Source organism: Chiloscyllium plagiosum, unplaced genomic scaffold, assembly GCF_037043375.1.
Source record: "Chiloscyllium plagiosum isolate Xiang-an unplaced genomic scaffold, Cpla_swu_hap1 HiC_scaffold_3, whole genome shotgun sequence".
Taxonomy (NCBI): Eukaryota; Metazoa; Chordata; class Chondrichthyes; order Orectolobiformes; family Hemiscylliidae; genus Chiloscyllium; species Chiloscyllium plagiosum.
In genome coordinates, this window is record NW_028270141.1 from 11,332,568 (window position 1) to 11,352,297 (window position 19,730).

Genomic DNA, 19,730 nt, shown 5'->3' on the forward strand with positions numbered 1-19,730 from the left:
GTGGAAGACACACTCCACCCATCTCTCTCTCTCTCTCATGCTCAAAAACACCTGGTGAAAAGCAATTTGAAACAATAATTCACAGAAGACTCCAGGACATGTGCAGTCCCACTGTTATTGTACAAAACAGATACTCGGCAAACAGTTGGGCAAAGATCTTTTCATTCTTGTAACTCAAAGACTCAAAAACTGTATATTTCAACTGCCTTTCCATCCCTGTTGTACCAGATAACATTCCTACCCTTTCTTTGTAAGGTCATTACCTGTTTCTGTGTGCACATTTGTTCCTTTTTTGGGGGGGGGGGGGGGGGGGGTAAACAGTCTCTTACTCCAGAGAACCATGGAATTGGTTTGCCTTCATTTCTGATTGGGTTAAAAAAGTTTAATTGAAGTGTGGTAACAAAATTTAAAAAAATGTTTGTTTCAATTAACTGAATGGGGAGTCAAAGGTCATACATAAAGACCAAGGGCCAGTAACTCACATCTAGAACCAAGGAGTAATATATTTAAACGAGTGGGCATAAAGATTGTCAGTAGAAGACCAAACATGCTGTGCTTTCAACTGTGAACAGTTAGCAATCAGTTCAGCATTTGGAATGAAGATAACAGTTGTAACACAGAAAACGTATTCCATATGTGATTTGTGAACACTTATGAAAAAGAGAATCCATTATAACTAGCTATAAAGTGACATGGTTGCTTGGAGCTAAACATCTATTTGTTTGATGTCCTAATTTAGCCAAACGCACAAAAAACATAGACCGCTGACTACACAGCATTGCCAAACTGAGGATTACCTGATGGATGGAACTAGAGCTGTCTTTCAACAGCAATATCTTAGGAGTCAACTCATAGTTGAAGACACCATTGCACAAAATACATGGCATTGACTGATGGACATTTTGTGAAAGGCCCGAGGTATGAAGACTAACCAAATGGGAAAACACTGTATTTTAATGGTTGTATCCCTAAACAGATCAGCCTGTGATAACTATTCAGGAAATGAAACTTAGCATTTTGCAATTCAACACAACCAATCCAGGGCATGCTGCCTTGTACTCTGCTCTAGTGTTATCATGACCTGAACAACTTGTTCAGAGCTGGCATTTCAAGAAGCGAATGGAAGGTTTTCCACCTTTGAAACTATGTAGAATATTTAATGGAAATAACCCAGTTTTGATCTGAATTGATCCATCCAAATTTTGTGATAAAACTACATGGCTACCAATGCAGTCATAATCCATGCTGCTCGGTGAATCAATCAATCAGTCACCAATGCAAAGTCCAAAGATTCCACAAAGAGTAGTATAGAATGCACATAAATTTGTGGCTTCAAAGATACTGCTATATTTCTATCATACACAGGTTGTATCATATTTGATGAAGGCACGTGAAACATCAATCATGACTACTTGCCAACCTAAAGGTCCAATAACAATTGACACTGGCTGAAACTGATACTAGCTGTGATCATATTGAAATATTTTAACAAGTCACCTGAAAAACACTGGAAATCAGTGTCAGTGATCATAGAAATGGCATAATGCCTTCTCAAACTCAAAGTGATTTGGTATGATCAATTGTTGCAGTGATTTATATAACTGGATACAAAATCATTTTCTGCACAGCAAAATTCCAAAAATAGCAATGAGATAAATTACTGTTGCTGGTGATGACATGAGCAAGTTAATGAGTAAATGGTCTGGATTTGCCAATAAAGCTGAACTTGCAGTGTAGCTCAAGCCACTGAGGATGACGCACACATGTGCACAGTAATTGAACAGCTCATTTACACTTCCAACTGTCTGTTTTCCCTGCTCAGATTATTGCACGATTCCCACCAAAGTGATTTCAAATAGCCATCTCCAACTAGACGTGGACATTTGACCAAATTTGTTTCGAGTTTTTGCCCACCTGGTATTAACCTGTTGAGGAACACAGTTCTAGATAAGTCAGTTTTACTGGCAAAGAAATCAGTGTCCACAGCACCTTCAGCAATAGGATCAGAGGGAGAGGTGGAGAGGAGCTTGTGATCTCCATCTAAGTAAAATGCTGTTTGTTAAGAACTATCAACTGATGTGTGAAGAAGTCAGTAAGAATTATAGGTAACATCTTGGTCCTACCTCTGTACAAGTTACCTGGTATAAAATTGCACTATATTTAGTTGGATCATATGTAATTTGAAAATCTTGATAAGCATAGAATTGTTTTTTCTTTCTACCATTAGCTCTTACCAGCTTTTTTCTTCCTTGGTGGTGGCTTTGCTGCTTGGTTTAATATCAAATCTTCAAAGAACTTTGTTCTTTCCTGTTCATTAGGTTTCGGTACATCTATAACTTCCCCATAACTGATTTCGAAAATGCATTTAACCTTAATGTTAAGAAAAACAGAAAACCCATTAAATTCAATATTTGTCTTTGAAGAAAAGAAATTAGGATATGAAATGACAAAAGATAACCAGGTTAATATCTTGAACCTTGCAAATGAAATGCAAGTATTATTATTCAGAAAAACATTGTATAATCACACACATCCATTGCATGTTACATAATATATGCACACATCACTGTGATGGTGCAGATTTTTGCTCCAACATTCAAAACTACTGCTGCTGAGTACATAAATTCATAATCAATGTGCACATACACAGTCCCCAGGATGCAAACGGGTTTCGTTCTTAAATCTATTCCTAAGTCGATTTGTATTCAAGTCGTAAACTGGGGACCCCTCTTTATAGTAAAATATTAGCGTTGTCATTTTGTTCATTAAAAACTTGCCTTAGTATTGTAAAATATTTACACATTTGTGTAAGAAATCAATAGTAATGACTTCATTAGGTGTAAAACTAGAACACACTGCTTTTTTATGTCCATCCAACAAAAGCCCCCTTCATGCTATGTTTATATTTAAAGCAATATTTGAATGAAAGCATTGCCATTACTTTCAGATTGCAGAAGGAAACCATTAAACCCATTAGGGGGTGGCACGGTGGCTCAGTGGTTAGCACTGCTGCCTCACAGCGCCAAGGTCCCAGTTTCAATTCCAGCCTTAGGCAACTGTCTGTGTGGAGTTTGCACGATCTCCCAATGTCTGCGTGGGTTTCCTACAGCTGCTCCGGTCTCCTCCCACAGCCCAAAGATGTGCAGGTGAGGTGAATTGGCCATGCTAAATTCCCCATAGTGTTAGGTGCATTAGTCAGAGGGAAATGGGTCTGAGTAGGTTACTCTTCGGAGGGTCGAAGGGCCTGTTTCCACACTGTAGGGAATCTAATCTAATCTATAGAAACAAATAGTATTGCTGAAGAGAACACCTAAGCACTGACAGTTTATGTCTCTGTGAAACTGTACAAACCCCACACAGGTGTGCATAAATTTAGACACAAAAAAAATTCTAATGGAAAACTTCTCAATGATATTTCAGTTCAAATTGAGCACATTAGTTAAAAAAATTATGAACTGTGACCATCATCAATATAGAGGCAGTCTCCAATTTACGAATGTCCGTCCAACAAACGCATGTACTTACATACAAGATTTCATATTAATTTAAAAGATTCGACACGCAAACATTTGCTTGTACTTACATGTGGTTATTTTATGCTGTACCATAGCGTATTCTGGCTTGCATACAAATCAACTTATGAATTCACTCATGAAGAGAACCTATTCATAACCTGGGAAATGCTAATACTTCAAATTCTGTATTACCAATTTCTACAAGATGTTAAATGCATATTTATAATAAAACACAACCCATTCCAATTGCTCTCAAGTATTGCAACTTTTAGAAGAAACCCAATATGGACATAACTGTCCAAACAGCTTTGCTCTACTCTGTAACCGTTCTATGAATTTATATGCACTTTAGTGAAATTGACAACCTACCTCATCAGGCAACTCTATATATATTGCTTCAGAGGTAGCCACTATTAAAATTGGGGAAAAGGGTGGTATGTCCTGAAGTAGAGTCAAGAAAGTAGCTCGCACTGTGTCACTGACTGCATCCCACCACTCTTTAATGTGAGGCACATAAATTACACTTGGTACCGTCCGACGTGCCTCGCGGAAAACCTAAGGGAGGAATAGGAAGTAGGGAGAAAAAGAGAAAAAAGAAAATCATGGCTTTAGATTTTCAGTGCTAGTTGAAAAGTTACCCACAAGAATCATATGTACTAGGTTTTCTCACTTCCTCTAGCCTCACCTGTGCACACGACTCCTCTGGTGTTTTTGCACTGACAGAGTACACTGCTGGCAGATCTAACCTATGCACAGAGAACTTCTCAAGTGAATGCAGCAAAGCAGGAGCAAGATGTGAACTCTGACCAGATCCTTTGCTCCCACAAAGAAGTAACCGAGGACGATGGGATGTTGGCTGGTGATGTGCTGACCTACAGAAAGAAATCTTGCACTGAGTAATTTTCCAGGTTAACATATACGTATCATTGTGTTTTGTATTCTTAAAATTATATATCTAAATTTCTGATGACTCAGACAATACTGCACTGTCAGAGTTGCTATCCTTCAGATAAGAGGTTACATTGAGGCTCTGCCTGCCCACGAGGGAATCAAAAAGATCCCACAGCAATATTTTGGAAAACAACAGAGCTGTTATAACTATACCTTTGCAAATACTTATCCTTTAATCAACAACATAACAGAGATTATCTGGTCCTATCACATTGCTGTATTGGATGGGAGCTGCACAAATTCTGCAATTCCTACACTCCGATAGTGATTATAGTTCAAAAAGTGTAAAGTGCTTTGGAACATGCTGTCGCTGTGAAGTGCATTGTATAAGTAAGTATTATTTTTGAAATCGGTTGGAAAAACTCTATACTTTTAGACTAACAAAATTACTAAGTAAACCCGTAAATAATCAAGATGTATTTCTCTATAATAACCAAGATCTGGCATTTCAACTGAAACTAACTTTATTTTCCAGACTGCAAGTAGAATGCCTATTATTTTTGTCTTAAAATATTGTGCTCCTGCAATTACCCACTCCCAGTAAATTACTGACCTCAGTCACATCACTGGGATAGATACCAGACTGCTTAATAAATATGCCAAAAAAGCAACAGCCGTGTCATCCTTTCTCAGAAGAATGAAAATAGTTTGGTACTGACACATAGACATGTGTGTGTGGGGGTGCTTCTTCAGTAAAATATTAAGTCACTTTGTCTGTGGTTACAAATTAATCATTCAGACTTTGGTTTTTAAAAGTTACAGAAGTTATTTCATGCAAAGTCCTTAAAGACAACAAACATCAAAGAAAAGCATGATGCAAAATAAAAACCAATATGAAGTGCGCAACACTGAAGACCTCGTGAACGACAATAGTTCAAGAAGACAACTTACTGCCACCTTCTCTAGGGCAACTGGGAACAGGCAATAAATGCTGGCAGCCAGCAGTGCCCACATCCCAGGAATAATAAAAGAAACTGAAGAATACATATTTAGAAATACAGTATAAAAGATTTTTGTGGATGTTTTAACTAATTTCCTAATAGTTGTGGCCATACTGACAGTCCTTTGAGAAAAAAAGATGTTTAGAGGAACAGAATCTTTACAACAAACTTAAAATTTCAAAATAGAAAGTAGTTGTACCAAGTGCCACATTTCATTTGCAATTTGAATATTATGTGCAAAATTGAAACCTTCCTGAAGATGGCAACATACTGCAATACTTCTTTGGAGAATCAGTTTCAAATAATTATGTGTTTCTTCTGATCAGTTAAATAATCCAACAGCTCAATTCATTTTGCACAATTACAAGTTCTGAAAAGCTCTAACATTTATTGCTAATTCACTGCAAAACATGATAGCAAATAATAATTTAGATTTTGGATTTAAAGTGAGAGTTGCTATCAAGTTTTTAAAGAGTAAATGCATCAAATTTGAATTCAGTACAACATTTTCACATTTTGTCCCAATACATTCCTATTGTAACAAATTGTATATCTGTTTACACGAACTATGAAGATGTTTATAATGATTCCGATTCAAACTTAAAAATTTCAACTCTAAACTCATACAAATAAATAATCAATTCTGAATTGCCACATTTTTCTCAATTACATTAAGTAAGGCACAGTAATTTCCAAGTCACTCAAATATCAAAAGATACTAAAGTTCTGATTTTATTAAAATTATAACTTTCATTTTAGAATTATTGAGGTTAAAATACAAAATGTCATATCCCCAGCATTTTTTTAAAAAAAGATACCAAGAAAATTGTTGAAGATCATAATTAAGTAAAAACTAATTTGCATTTATGCAGCATTATTAATAATCCCAACTCTTCATCACCAAAAAGAATACTTCTGATAAGTAGGTAATGTTGCAAGGAAATCCCACAAACATTAATTGGATAAATAACTAGATAATCTGTTTTTGAAATGAAGTTAAATGTAGGTTAAATGCTGACCCAGAAACCAGAAGTACTGTCTCTCTTTGAATTATAGTGCTTTTTTTTAAAATCCAGCCGAAGGGGCAGATTAAAGAAAAGAGCCATGGGTTTGTCTATAAACGACAAAAGGGTGTTTTGATCAAATGTTTCACAGAAATTAGAAGATACTATCTCATCCTTCCACGAGAAATGATGGCATCCCTACAGCATCTAACAACTTAATGAATAATTCTACTGTTGCTTATATGTTTCCAAGAAGACTATTTTAGCTATTACTTCCTGAACTTTTTGAACTTACTTTGCATCCGTCTACCCCTATGTTCCCTTCCTGTGTGATTTTGGCTTATATTTTATTCGTAAGATAGTAAAGCAACTGAACTAGGCAGAATTTTCAAAGGAAAGGCAGCTAGTGACATTTCAAATCCTGGTAAAGCTTGATACAGTCACTAATTTATAAAAGATTTCTACATTTCTACAGCCTGATAAATTTGCTTCAGGAAAGCAAGACTCTGATCACTTAAATACTGCCTTAACATGCCTTTGACACGAATACATACAAACTGAGCAGTATATTCAAGTGCACTAATAACTTACAGTTATGTGACAGTTTTAGCAGACAAAAATATACCATGTTACATTAAAGAGGCAAAATGAGAATTAAAAATGGAAAGACAAAGTGGAAGATATGGAAAGTGACCAAAAGCTTGGTGAAAGTCAAAAATGGTCTTGAAGATGGTAAAGACAGGAAGGACTTTTGGTCGGAAAATTGAAACTAAAGCTTACATTATTTACGACTACTTAGCAAATACACCTCCCTAAAGCCAAGTGACAGTCTTCTCATTTGCTGAATTTGAGGCAGTTAGTCCAGCGCTTAATCTCGACTGGGAATACTCATCAACAATGTGTAGCATAACTTGGCGAGTCACCACAAATGCATACAGAGTTTGTACTGAGCTGGCAATGATGGTAGTTGACTGCACAGGGATCCTGGCTTGTCATGAACCTGTTAATCAAGAATTACTCCTGCCATGTTAGTTCAAAGAATGTTGTTCAACAGTTAATGTTAGCCACAGGAAACTTCTTAGCGGCTTCCTGTATAATCCATTTCTTCATCGAAAGGGCATTTGATAAGCTTCTCCAGGAATGTTGATCCATAAATGGATAGAAGACAGACAGCTGGTGGATTGAACACATCACCACAAGTGGAAAGTTAGGTGCATGCGATTTCAACCAGCTTCTGTTTTTGTTTTGTCAGTTACCAGATGTGTGGGGGATTGATGTTTGACTTTCAGGTTATGTTGCCCATTATTGCTTTTGCTGGCGTATCAACTAGGCATGCAAGTAATGCCCTTTGCCAGACAATGCAGAGTGCTCTTCTGAGAACTGCAATCAGGGAAGCACCGAATACTATAGTAGTAGCATCCCACATAGATCCAGCAAGTCTAGTTGGTATGTCATTTCGGGTTTCAGCCTTTGCTGCTCTTTCTTAGCTGAGCATAACTATGTAATTCTATTTTGGCATTGGTATTGTGGAGATGGAATACACACGATATAGTTTTTTAAGGGATTCAAAATCAATTATTCACATATTGCATTGCTTTCACAATGGTTATAATCACTTTTTCAAAACTAGGAACTTTCCAAAACACTAAAATGTAGAAAGTTAAAAATCACACAACACCAGGTTATAGTCCAACAGGTTTAATTGGAAGCACACTAGCTTTCAGAGCGACGCTCCTTCATCAGGTGATTGTCCTGATGAAGGAGCATCGCTCCGAAAGCTAGTGTGCTTCCAATTAAACCTGTTGGACTATAACCTGGTGTTGTGTGATTTTTAACTTTGTACACCCCAGTCCAACACCGGCATCTCCGAATCATGACTAAAATGTAGAGTTAGTTTATTAGCTGCTTAGTTAAATTTAATTAGCAGGAACACTTTTTCAATGCAAAGTCAATACTGGTTACATGATCCAGTTAGTAAACACATTGAAACAGCTCAATGCATTTTACAGGCAATTGATAAACATTATTCCAGTGACATGAGGGACTGTCACAAGTGTGTATCCAGTGTCATTGATTACTGAAGGTTAATTTGCTCATACTTGAGAATGTTGTTAGGTGTACACAACTACATTATTTAGATGAGATGACAGTGACTGGAGTTGACAGCAAGTCAACATTTGACTGAATTTGGCACCTGAAAATCCTAATAAAATCCTAGGAGGGAGCTCTTCACTGGTTGGAGGGTTGCCTACATAAAAGGTGGCAGCTGCAGCAATTCCTCAGGGTAGTAACCAAGGCCAATCCACCTTTAACTGCTTTACCAATAATCCGTACTTCCAATATGTTCACAAATGGAGATGTGAACAAATGACAACACAGTGTTCAGTATTATTTGTTATTCCTAGATAAAGGATCAACATGTACCCATCTACAGCAAGGCCTGAACAACATTCAGACCTGGCTGATAAGCTAACACATATACTTCTCAAATAGAAGACAATAACAATATCCAACCAAAGAGAATCTGACCATCAACCTTTGACAATCAGAGAATAATCACTGCTGTATAATTTACTCTGAGCATTCAGGGGATGATTAGAAACTTCATTTAGAGTCATAGTCATAGAGATGTACAACATGGAAACAGACCCTTCGGTCCAACTCGTCCATGTCGACCAGATATCCCAACCCAATCTAGTCCCACCTGCCAGCACCCGGCCCATATCCCTCCAAACCATTCCCATTCATATACCCATCCAAATGCCTCTTAAATGTTGCAATTGTACCAGCCCCCACTTCCTCTGGCAGCTCATTCCATACACGTACCACCCTCTGTGTGAAGAAGTTGCCCCGTAGGTCTCTTTTATATCTTTCCCCTCTCACCCTAAACCTATGCCCTCTAATTCTGAACTCCCTGACCCCAGGGAAAATACTTTGCCTATTTACCCCTATCCATGCCCCTCATAATTTTGTAAACCTCTATAAGGTCACTCCTCAGCCTCCAACGCTCCATGGAAAACAGCCCCAGCCTGTTCAGCCTCTCCCTATAGCTCAAATCCTCCAACCCTGGCAACATCCTTGTAAATCTTTTCTGAACCCTTTCAAGTTTCACAACATCCTTCTGATTGGAAGGAGAACAGAAGTGCATGAAATATTCCAACAGTGGCCTAACCAATGTCCTGAACAGCTGCAACATGACCTCCCAACTCCTGTACTCAATACTCTGACCAATAAAGGAAAGCATACCAAATGCCTTCTTCACTGTCCTATCAACCTGCAACTCCACTTTCAAGGAGCTATGAACCTGCACTCCAAGGTCTCTTTGTTCAGCAACACTCCCTAGGAGCTTACCATTAAGTGTACAAGTCCTGCTAAGATTTGCTTTCCCAAAATGCAGCACCTCGCATTTATCGGAATTAAACTCTTCTGTCATTTCTTAGCCCATTGGCCCGTCTGGTCAAGATCCTATAGTAATTTGTAACTCTCTTCACTGTCCACTACACCTCTAATTTTAGTGTCATCTGCAAACTTACTAACTGTAGCTCTTATGCTCGCATCCAAATCATTTATGTAAATTACAAAAAGTAGAGGACCCAGCACTGATCCTTGTGGCACTCCACTGGTCACAGGCCTCCAATCTGAAAAACAACCCTCCACCACCACCCTCTGCCTTCTACCTTTGAGCCAGTTCTGTATCCAAATGGCTAGTTCTCCCTGTATTTTGTGAGATCTAACTTTGCTAATCAGTCTCCCATGGGGAACCTTGTCGAACGCCTCACTGAGGTCCATATAGATCACATCTACCTTTCTGCCCTCATTAATTCTCTTTGTTACGTCTTCAAAAAAACTCAATCGAGTTTGTGAAACATGATTTTCCATGCACAAAGCCATGTTGACTATCCCTAATCAGTCCTTGCCTTTCCAAATACATGTACATCCTGTCATAAAAAAACCTGCAGATGCTGGAATCTGCAGATGCTGAAAGCAGGAGGCGAGAAAAACACAGCAAGCCAGAATTCCTGAAGAAGGGTTACACCCGAAATGGTGACTTCTCCAGCTCCTGATGCTGCCTGGCTTGTTGTGTTCTTCCAACTTCCTGCTTGTTTACCCTTCGAAACTTAATTTACCTAGCCATGTAAATACTGTGAGAACAGTTTGTCAGAAATGAGGAATCTGCAATGAGTAACTCACTTCCAATCCACAAAGCATACCCACCATCTACAAGTCAGGATTGTGATGGAATACATAACCCTTGTCTGGATGAATGTAGTCTAACAACACTCAAGAAACTTGGCACTCCTCTTGACACTACCCACGACAAAGGCAGCTCACTTTACTGGCAACCTGTCAATCATGTTAGACATTCATTCCCTCTACATGGCCCACAATAACAGCTGTGTGTACCATCCACAAGACATGGCAGCCAAATGCAACTATTATTTCACACCTCCTATGGAAAAGGCAGCAAAATACCTGATAATGCCACTATCTGCAAATTCCCTTCCCAAGATGTATCTTATTCTGTTTCAAACTTAAAAGTCCCTTCATTACAGCTGTGTACATGCACTTATACACAAACTGCAGCTATCCAAGGTATCTTCTGATCATCACCTTCTTAAACGCCATTAGAGATGGGAAAAATGCTGGCCTTAGTGGCATTCACATCCCATGAAAAAATGTGAAAAAGTAGCACAAATATTTTCGGGCAAAGTTAGCTAACATTAGAACATTTTTAGAAAATAAAAACACTCGCTAAACTGAACAAGAGTGTCATAAAAAACAATTTTTGTCTCAGATTTATTTTTCATCTATGCCAAAAATAAAGCAGAAACCAAGCAAAATTTTAATGAGAATTTTAAATTATGTTGGACTTGCTTTTCATGTAACAAATATCCAATCAACAATCCAAAATACTGAAGTTATTAAATGCAATTACTCACATGGAGAAGTGCATAAAGGGCTTATGTTTAGCAGCTGGTGGTTGTTTCTTTGGTGATCCCAATGTAGAGTTATTCTCAAAAATTGCTGGCTCAACCTCATCGTCACTGGGGATGTAATCTTCCAAAATGTGGTTCATAGCATCTGACATAGCAATCAAATACAATATGATTCTAAATTACTGAACTTTTAAATTCTTTAACACTAAAAATGGTCATTAATTGTTAACTTCAAGTCTTAATCATTCTCCTTCTTACTTGCTTCAGTATTGTTTGCAATATTTATTTATAACCAATTACATTTCTGAGTAACAACCTAAATACTTTAACTTGGTTAAATTATCATTAAGTCAGTTAAATATAGCTCGATTTATTTTAAGCAAATTGCTAAAGGAGTTTTAAATGTTTAGAACTAATATGTCAAACAAGTTTTCAAATGAAAGAGCAAAACATTAAAATAATCTGTAAATGACAAATAAAATCACAATACAAAAATCATTTAGAAATTCAAAACTTTCTTTGGAACTGCTATTTTTGTCTTTACACAAATTTTGTCATATTAAAAAGCTCAAAAAAATCACTCGCAGCAGGATTGCAGTAAATATCTCAGCAGCAACATAAATGACTACCAATCTTTCAGGTTTATTCAGGCTTAAATGGTCTCTTCTTTGAATTCCAGTTTGCTGTACAATACAGATTGAGATCTGTGATTCTACAAGTAGTGAACTCCTAACTTAAAATTCATCATTGTGAGCAGCTGTCAAATGGTATCCAGGTATTCTTCTCAGGAAGCAATGAAACTAAAGGACCAACAAATCCAACAGGTTTATGGATAATATAATGTTAGCACATCTTTCAATTGTATGGAAGCTAAGGTGGAGGGTTGGCATTGGTCTTGATATATTGTACATCATTTCATTCATAAGAATATATATATTAAAAATGTATATTCTATTGAATAAAATGAATAGATCAAAACTACAGAAGTATTTTACTTGTTTACACCAAGAATTTTTTAAAACTTTGTTTTAAAGCCCAACTGTTTCAAACTGGAGATATTATTTCCACACTGATTTAAAGAAAAGATCCACATACAACATAACTATTGAAATAACTATTGGGTTCCACCAACACTGAGCTTTTCATTTAAAATTTGGAGATCACAAGTGTCAGAGTTACCTTAACTGCTCTAAAATATTTAAAGATGAAAATATCCTAGAATAAATTGATGTTAGGTATATTTAGATGAATTAATTGCTTCATTAACCTTACAGTGGTGGACTTAAACCGATATGATATGGAAGTATGTTCTGCTACAATATGGTCCACGTGAACCTAATTATTTTCCGACAAATGAAGAGGAACCTGTAGCATCTTTCTCTATATTCCAAATCATTGATGTTTTGTACAGGTGTGAACAGATTGAATTAATAAAGTAATTACTTTATGCCCCTCATCACATAACAAAATACTAGTAATTCAATTTATCCAGCAAATATACAATAACAAAAAAACATTCTATAATATATACCGACCATCTCTGTTGTCATTCTGTGTCTGTTCAGCATGAGGAAAAACCTTGTGCAAAGCAGTTAGAATTCTCCTAAAGACATTTTCCAGCAAAGGCCTGATAATGTGTGATAGTGCTTCTCCTGAAGAGGTCACAGCTCGTTGTGAAGCAGGCACAATGTTCTGCATGGCAAGATAGAAGTCCTGTGCACTTATAACAATAGATGAAACATCCAGCTGCAGCTTCTGACTGGTTGCATAAATCTGAGGGTAGCGTCGGCGTAGGGCAAACAGGGCTGCCTCAGTGCAAAGTGATTTTATATCAGCCCCACAGTAGCCTTAAGACAAATCAGAAAATTCAGTTTTAAATAAACACAAAGTAAGTCATCTGTTTTGCAATAATTCAAAACTAAAGTAGCATCCCTGGCATTAAAATGCTAAGTATTTATTCACTCACAAATTGTGAATTAAAACTGTGGTATCGCTGAATTATACAATGGTTACAGCACAGAAGATAGCCATTTAACCCATTGTCACTACGTCAGGACTCTGCAAGAGCAATTCATCTAACACTTTCCACATTGTGAAAATTCTCTGTTCTGTTACATGTCCGATTTCTTTTAAAAGCTATGACTAAATTTCCTTCCTCGACACTTTCAGGTAGTGTAGTCCAAATCCTAAACATATTGCATGAAAATCCTTCCTTCGGTCAACTATGGTTCTTTTAACATCCACCCTGAATCAGTACACACTGGTTCATAATCCTTCTGACGATGGGAACAATTTCTGTCTATTACTAATTGGATTCAAAGTCTGTGAGAAGATTTGTAGCTCGGGTGATCGTTGTTGTGGTTCTGTTCGCCAAGCTGGGAATGTGTGTTGCAGACGTTTCGTCCCCTGTCTAGGTGACATCCTCAGTGCTTGGGAGCCTCCTGTGAAGCACTTCTGTGATCTTTCCTCCGGCATTTGTAGTGGTTTGAATCTGCTGCTTCCGGTTGTCAGTTCCAGCTGTCCGCTGTAGTGGTCGGTATATTGGGTCCAGGTCAATGTGCTTATTGATTGAATCTGTGGATGAGTGCCATGACCCTAGGAATTCCCTGGCTGTTCTCTGTTTGGCTTGTCCTATAATAGTAGTGTCCCAGTCGAATTCATGTTGCTTGTCATCTGCGTGTGTGGCTACTAAGGGTAGCTGGTCGTGTCGTTTCGTGGCTAGTTGGTGTTCATGGATGCGGATCGTTAGCTGTCTTCCTGTTTGTCCTATGTAGTGTTTTGTGCAGTCCTTGCATGGGATTTTGTACACTACATTGGTTTTGGGTCTTTCATTCTGGTGAGTTGTTGTCTGAGAGTGGCTGTTGGTTTGTGTGCTGTTATGAGTCCTAGTGGTCGTAGTAGTCTGGCTGTCAGTTCGGAAATGGTCTTGATGTATGGTAGTGTGGCTAGTTCTTTGGGTTGCGGCAAGTCCTCGTTCCGTTGTCTTTCCCTTAAGCATCTGTTGATGAAATTGTGTGGGTATCCGTTTTTGGCGAATACATTGTATAGGTGTCCTCCTTCCTCTTTTTGCAGTTCTGGTGTACTGCAGTGTGTTGTGGCCCTTTTGAGTAGAGTCTTGATGCAACTTCTTTTGTGTATGTTGGGGTGGTTGCTTTCGTAGTTTAGGACTTGGTCTGTTTGTGTGGCTTTCCTGTATACCTTTGTGGTGAATTCTCCGTTCGGTGTTTTCTGTACCATCACGTCTAGGAATGGGAGTTGGTTGTCCTTTTCTTCCTCTCTAGTGAATCGGATTCCTGTGAGTGTGGCGTTGATGATCCGGTGTGTGTTCTCTATTTCTGCGTTTTTAATGATTACAAAGGTATCATCTACTTATCTGACTCAGAATTTGGGTTGAATTTGCGGTAAGACTGTTTGTTCTAATCTTTGCATTACCGCTTCTGCTATGAGTCCAGAGATGGGTGAGCCCAAGGGTGTGCCGTTGATTTGTTCATATATTTGGTTGTTGAATGTGAAGTGTGTTGTGAGGCACAGGTCCAGTAGTTTGAGTATGTAGTCTTTGTTGATAGGTTCACCGTCCTGTTGTCTGTTCTGTATGGCGTGTTGGCTATTGTTTCTCTGGCTAGGGTTTTGTCGATAGAGGTGAACAGTGCCGTTACATCGAATGAGACCATGGTTTCTTCCTTGTCTATGTGTATATTTCTGATGATGTCCAAGAATTCCTGTGTTGATTGTACAGAGTGTCTGGATCCGCTGATCAGGTGTTTCAGTTTCTGTAGTTCTTTAGCCAGTTTGTGTGATGGTGTCCCTGGTAGTGATACTATGGGTCTGAGTGAGATGTCTGGTTTGTGCACTTTAGGTAGTCCATAGAATCTGGGGGTGTTGTTGCTTTCAGGTTTCATTCTTTGTAGGTCAAACCTGGTTATCTGTCCATTTTTTTGTAGGTTCCTCAGTGTGTTCAAAGGCACTATTCAAAAGGGCCACAACACACTGCAGTACACCAGAACTGCAAAAAGAGGAAGAAGGACACCTATACAATGTATTCGCCAAAAACGGATACCCGCGCAATTTCATCAACAGATGCCTAAGGGAAAGACAACAAAACAAGGACATGCCGCAACCCAAAGGACTAGCCACACTACCATACATCAAGACCATTTCCGAACTGACAGCCAATATACTGCGACCACTAGGACTCATAACAGCACACAAACCAACAACCACTCTCAGACAACAACTCACCAGAACGAAGGACCCAATACCCAGCATGAGCAAAACCAATGTAGTGTACAAAATCCCATGCAAGGTCTGCACAAAACACTACATAGGACAAACAGGAAGACAGCTAACGATCCACATCCATGAACACCAACTAGCCACGAAACGACACGACCAGCTATCCTTAGTAGCCACACACGCAGATGACAAGCAACACGAATTCGACTGGGACAACACTACTATTGTAGGACAAGCCAAACAGAGAACAGTCAGGGAATTCCTAGGGTCATGGCACTCATCCACAGATTCATTCAATAAGCACATTGACCTGGACCCAATATACCGACCACTGCAGCGGACAGCTGGAACTGACAACCGGAAGCAGCAGATTCAAACCACTACAAATGCCGGAGGAAAGATCACAGAAGCGCTTCACAGGAGGCTCCCAAGCTCTGAGGATGTCACCTAGACAGGGGACGAAACGTCTGCAACACAAATTCCCAGCTCGGCGAACAGAACCACAACACTGATTGGATTCCTCATAATTTGAGCACCTCTATTAATGCTACTGTCAATCATCTGCGCTGAAGGAAAACAACCATAACTTAACAAATATGCCCATACTTCTTTTTATTTGTTCATGGGATGTCTGTGTCGCTGGCTAGGCTAACATTTATTGACCATCCATGATTGGTCAGGAAAATATAACTGAATTGCCTATAAAGCCTTCACATCCTTCCTAAATTGGGCACAATACTTTAGTTGAGACCAAAGCAATATGTTTTACTAAGGTTTAACATTCCGACATTGCTTTTGTACACTCTGCAACTTTTTACAGAGCCCAGGATCCTGTTTGCTTTTTTAATCACTCTCTCAACCAACTTTGCCCACTGTAATGGCTTTTGCACATATATCCCCAGATCTGTCAGTTAATGCACCCATGCAGCCTTCCAACAAAAATGCTTTCTTTGACTTTGAAACAAACTGAATCAAGGGGGTTGAAATTACAATTTTCAGATTAACTTCAAATTTCAAAAAGAACATCTGATCATGATTGGCAGTATCTGTGAAGAGAAATTAAAGTTAACATTTCGGATTCAGTGACCCTTCCTCACAAGTGTTCTGAGAAAGGGTCACCAGATCCAAAATGTTATCTGATTTCTCTTCACAGATGCTGCCAGACCTGCTGAGCTTTTCCAGCAACTTCTGTTTTTGTTCCTAATTTACAACGTCCGCAGTTCTTTCAATTTTTATTTCTGATCATGACTCATTTGTGTAGAATTCAGCAGCTAATTCAAAATGCAACACTGGCAGGAACTTTGGATTCAATCTCTGAGTTAAGAAACAGTACATTATAAGCAAAGATAAACGAATTCAAACCTATAGTTTAAATAGAGTGGATGTTGAAAATTTAATAAGAATTTGAAATTTGGGAGATTTGTAGCTCGGGTTGTTATGGTTCTGTACGCCAAGCTGGGAATTTGTGTTGCAGACGTTTCGTCCCCTGTCTAGGTGACATCCTCAAGACAGGGGACGAAATGTCTGCAACACAAATTCCCAGCTCGGCGAACAGAACCACAACAAGAATTTGAAATACACAGTTGATTTGGTCAATTGTTCAAATAAATAACCAGTTACATTTTGTACATACTGATCATTTTGTTTTGATTCCTGAATTATCTCCTGTCAAACTATTAAACTTAGTTGTTCTCTTGTGATATGTTCAAGGTCTTCCAGCAAATGCCCTATATTTTCTGACCTTTTCTCACATATATTAATTAAAATATATTAACATTAAGGGTTTTGAAAGGACTATTATCTTCTAAATTACAAAATCCAAAATATATACACAGATCATTCAATGTAGCAACATTGGCCGAGGCTACATTTTTAAAAATTCAATCAAAACCCTCTAGGGGTTTATTAATCAATATGTATTCCAGTATTAAAAAGATTTTGACACTTTATAATATTTGCCTCAAAACTGTTGTTGCAGAACAAGTAAATGGACCAAATTGTTTGGAGTTTAAAAGATTGGTCGGTGATCTTATTCAATCAAAGATTCGGAGGGGATTAGCTGAGCGGATACTGAAAAGATACTTCCTCTTTGGGTAAACCTAGAACTAGGAGGCACTGTTTAAAACTAAAAGGGTCTCCAATGGAGCTGTGGCGAAGAAGAAGACTGTTTACTTTCCCAGAAGATCTACTAGTCTTTGGTATTCTCTTATATACTCAAGGCTGAATTAGATAGATTTTAAAATCTATCGCATAGTCCAGGGTTATAGGGAGCAAGCAAGAAAGAGTTAAGGCATCAGTTATGATCTTGCTGATTTGTCAAGCTGGCTCAGGGGCCCAAATAGCCAAACGCCTGTTCCTAATTCTCTGTATTCTGCTGCAAGTTTCCATAACCTGATCTCTTGTAGCCAGTTTATAGTAAGTTAATGGCCACAAAGATTAGCTTTTCCAATGAGCCATGGCACCTGTCATGTGTCTAACTCTGGTCACCAAAAATGCACCAACAACTGCAGAACTCCATGAAGCCTACTTATAATAACAAGTCATAGCAGGACATCACTGACAGGATTGCGATAATTCTTCAGAGTCAGAATCTGGTGCTTTATGGCGTCATCAACAGGTAACGCACCTAAATATCTCACATGGGCAATTCACAGTTGCAAGCTGAGTGGCACGCACGCAAAGCAAGTGCAGTGTAAATACACAACAATAGCGTTCTAGATTTCTAAACCAGAATCTACTTAGCAGAATTAATGTGCCTTTGGTGCCAGGAAATTGCAATTTCTTCAATTATGGGTCAAGACTCTGAAATGAAAAATAAAGACTCAGAACTGGGGAAGGTTGGCTTTAATGTGATAAGACTGGATCTGGCCAAAGTGGAGGGAAGCAACTACTTGCAGGAAAATTTACATTAGAGCAGTGGAGTTATTCAAAAGGATAACATTGACAGTGCTGAGTCAACATGTTCCCGGAGAAGTGCAGGGCGGGATGAACAAGTCCAGAGTAACCCGAATGTCAAGTAAAGCTCGTTGCAGATACCCAGGTCTCAAAACAGTGGATGACCTAGAAAGTGTGAGGGTGGTTATTTAAATAAAGTAGGAGAACAAAGAAGGGACATGAAAAAACACTGGGAGGTAACATTAGAGGAAAAACCAACAATGTTTCATAAGTATATTGGGGCAAGAGAACAACTAGGGCAAGATTTAGGGTCCATTAGGGACAAATATGACAATTTTATGGATGGAGCTGGACGACACAGCTGAGGTTTTCAACAGGTACTTTTCATCTGCATTCACTATAGGGAAAGACAGTGTAAGCATTGTAATTACAGAGGGTGACTGCATTTATTTGAACAATTAATATTAAGATGGAGAGGTATCAGCAGTTTTAGCAGGCTTGAAATTGGATAAATCCCTTGGTTCAGGTCAGAAGTATCCAGACTCCTGTAGGAACCAAGGGAGGAGATTACAGGGGCTTTGACATTAAATTTCTATTTCTCTCTAGATACGGGAGGGATGCCAGAGGACTGCAAGACAACTAATGTTGTAGCATTATTGTTTTAAGAAGGGTAGTTGGGATAAACCAAGAAACTATGAGCAAATGAGTTTAACATCAGTTGTACAGAAACTACTGAAAAAGATTCTGAGCAACTAAATCAATGTACACTTGCAGAGGTATAGTTTAATCAAAGGTAGTCAACATAGTTTTATCACTGGGATATCATGTCCAACAAATTTGAATTTTGAGGAATGACTAGGTGTGTAGATGAAGCTAGTACAGTTGATTTAAAGCTTTAGACAAGGTCATGTGAGGCAGAATCATTAAGAAGCGAAGAGTCCACAAGACGCAAGGCAGTTTGCTAAACTGAATCTAAAATTGGCTTTGTGGCAGGAAGCAAAGGGTGATGATCAAAGGACAATGATCAAAGGGCACTGGGTCCCTTGTTCTTTGTTATGTACATCAATGAACTGGACATGAACATAGGACGTATGATCAGTTTGTTTGCAAATGACACTAAAATTGGTGGTGACAAAAACAGCAGGGATGTCATCTTAGACTGTAGGACGATATAGACCGGCTGATCAATGGCAAGTGGAATTTCATTCTGAAAATTGACAGATGATGCATTTTAATTGACCTTGTTGAGGTGTA

General features: G+C 38.5%; 1 protein-coding gene across 2 annotated transcripts in view; it reads right to left on the bottom strand.

Moving 5' to 3' along the window:
- atad2b (ATPase family AAA domain containing 2B) overlaps positions 1-19,730 on the bottom strand; it is a 132,359-nt gene that overhangs the window by 38,681 nt on the left and 73,948 nt on the right. For both annotated transcript variants that reach the window (XM_087977413.1, XM_087977410.1), the window contains exons 16-20: positions 12,884-13,195; positions 11,352-11,493; positions 4,201-4,387; positions 3,885-4,070; positions 2,235-2,370 (exon numbers count right to left, since the gene is read on the bottom strand). In XM_087977413.1, coding sequence (XP_087833539.1) covers positions 2,235-2,370; positions 3,885-4,070; positions 4,201-4,387; positions 11,352-11,493; positions 12,884-13,195 — 963 coding nt within the window. The remainder of the gene's footprint in view (positions 1-2,234; positions 2,371-3,884; positions 4,071-4,200; positions 4,388-11,351; positions 11,494-12,883; positions 13,196-19,730) is intronic.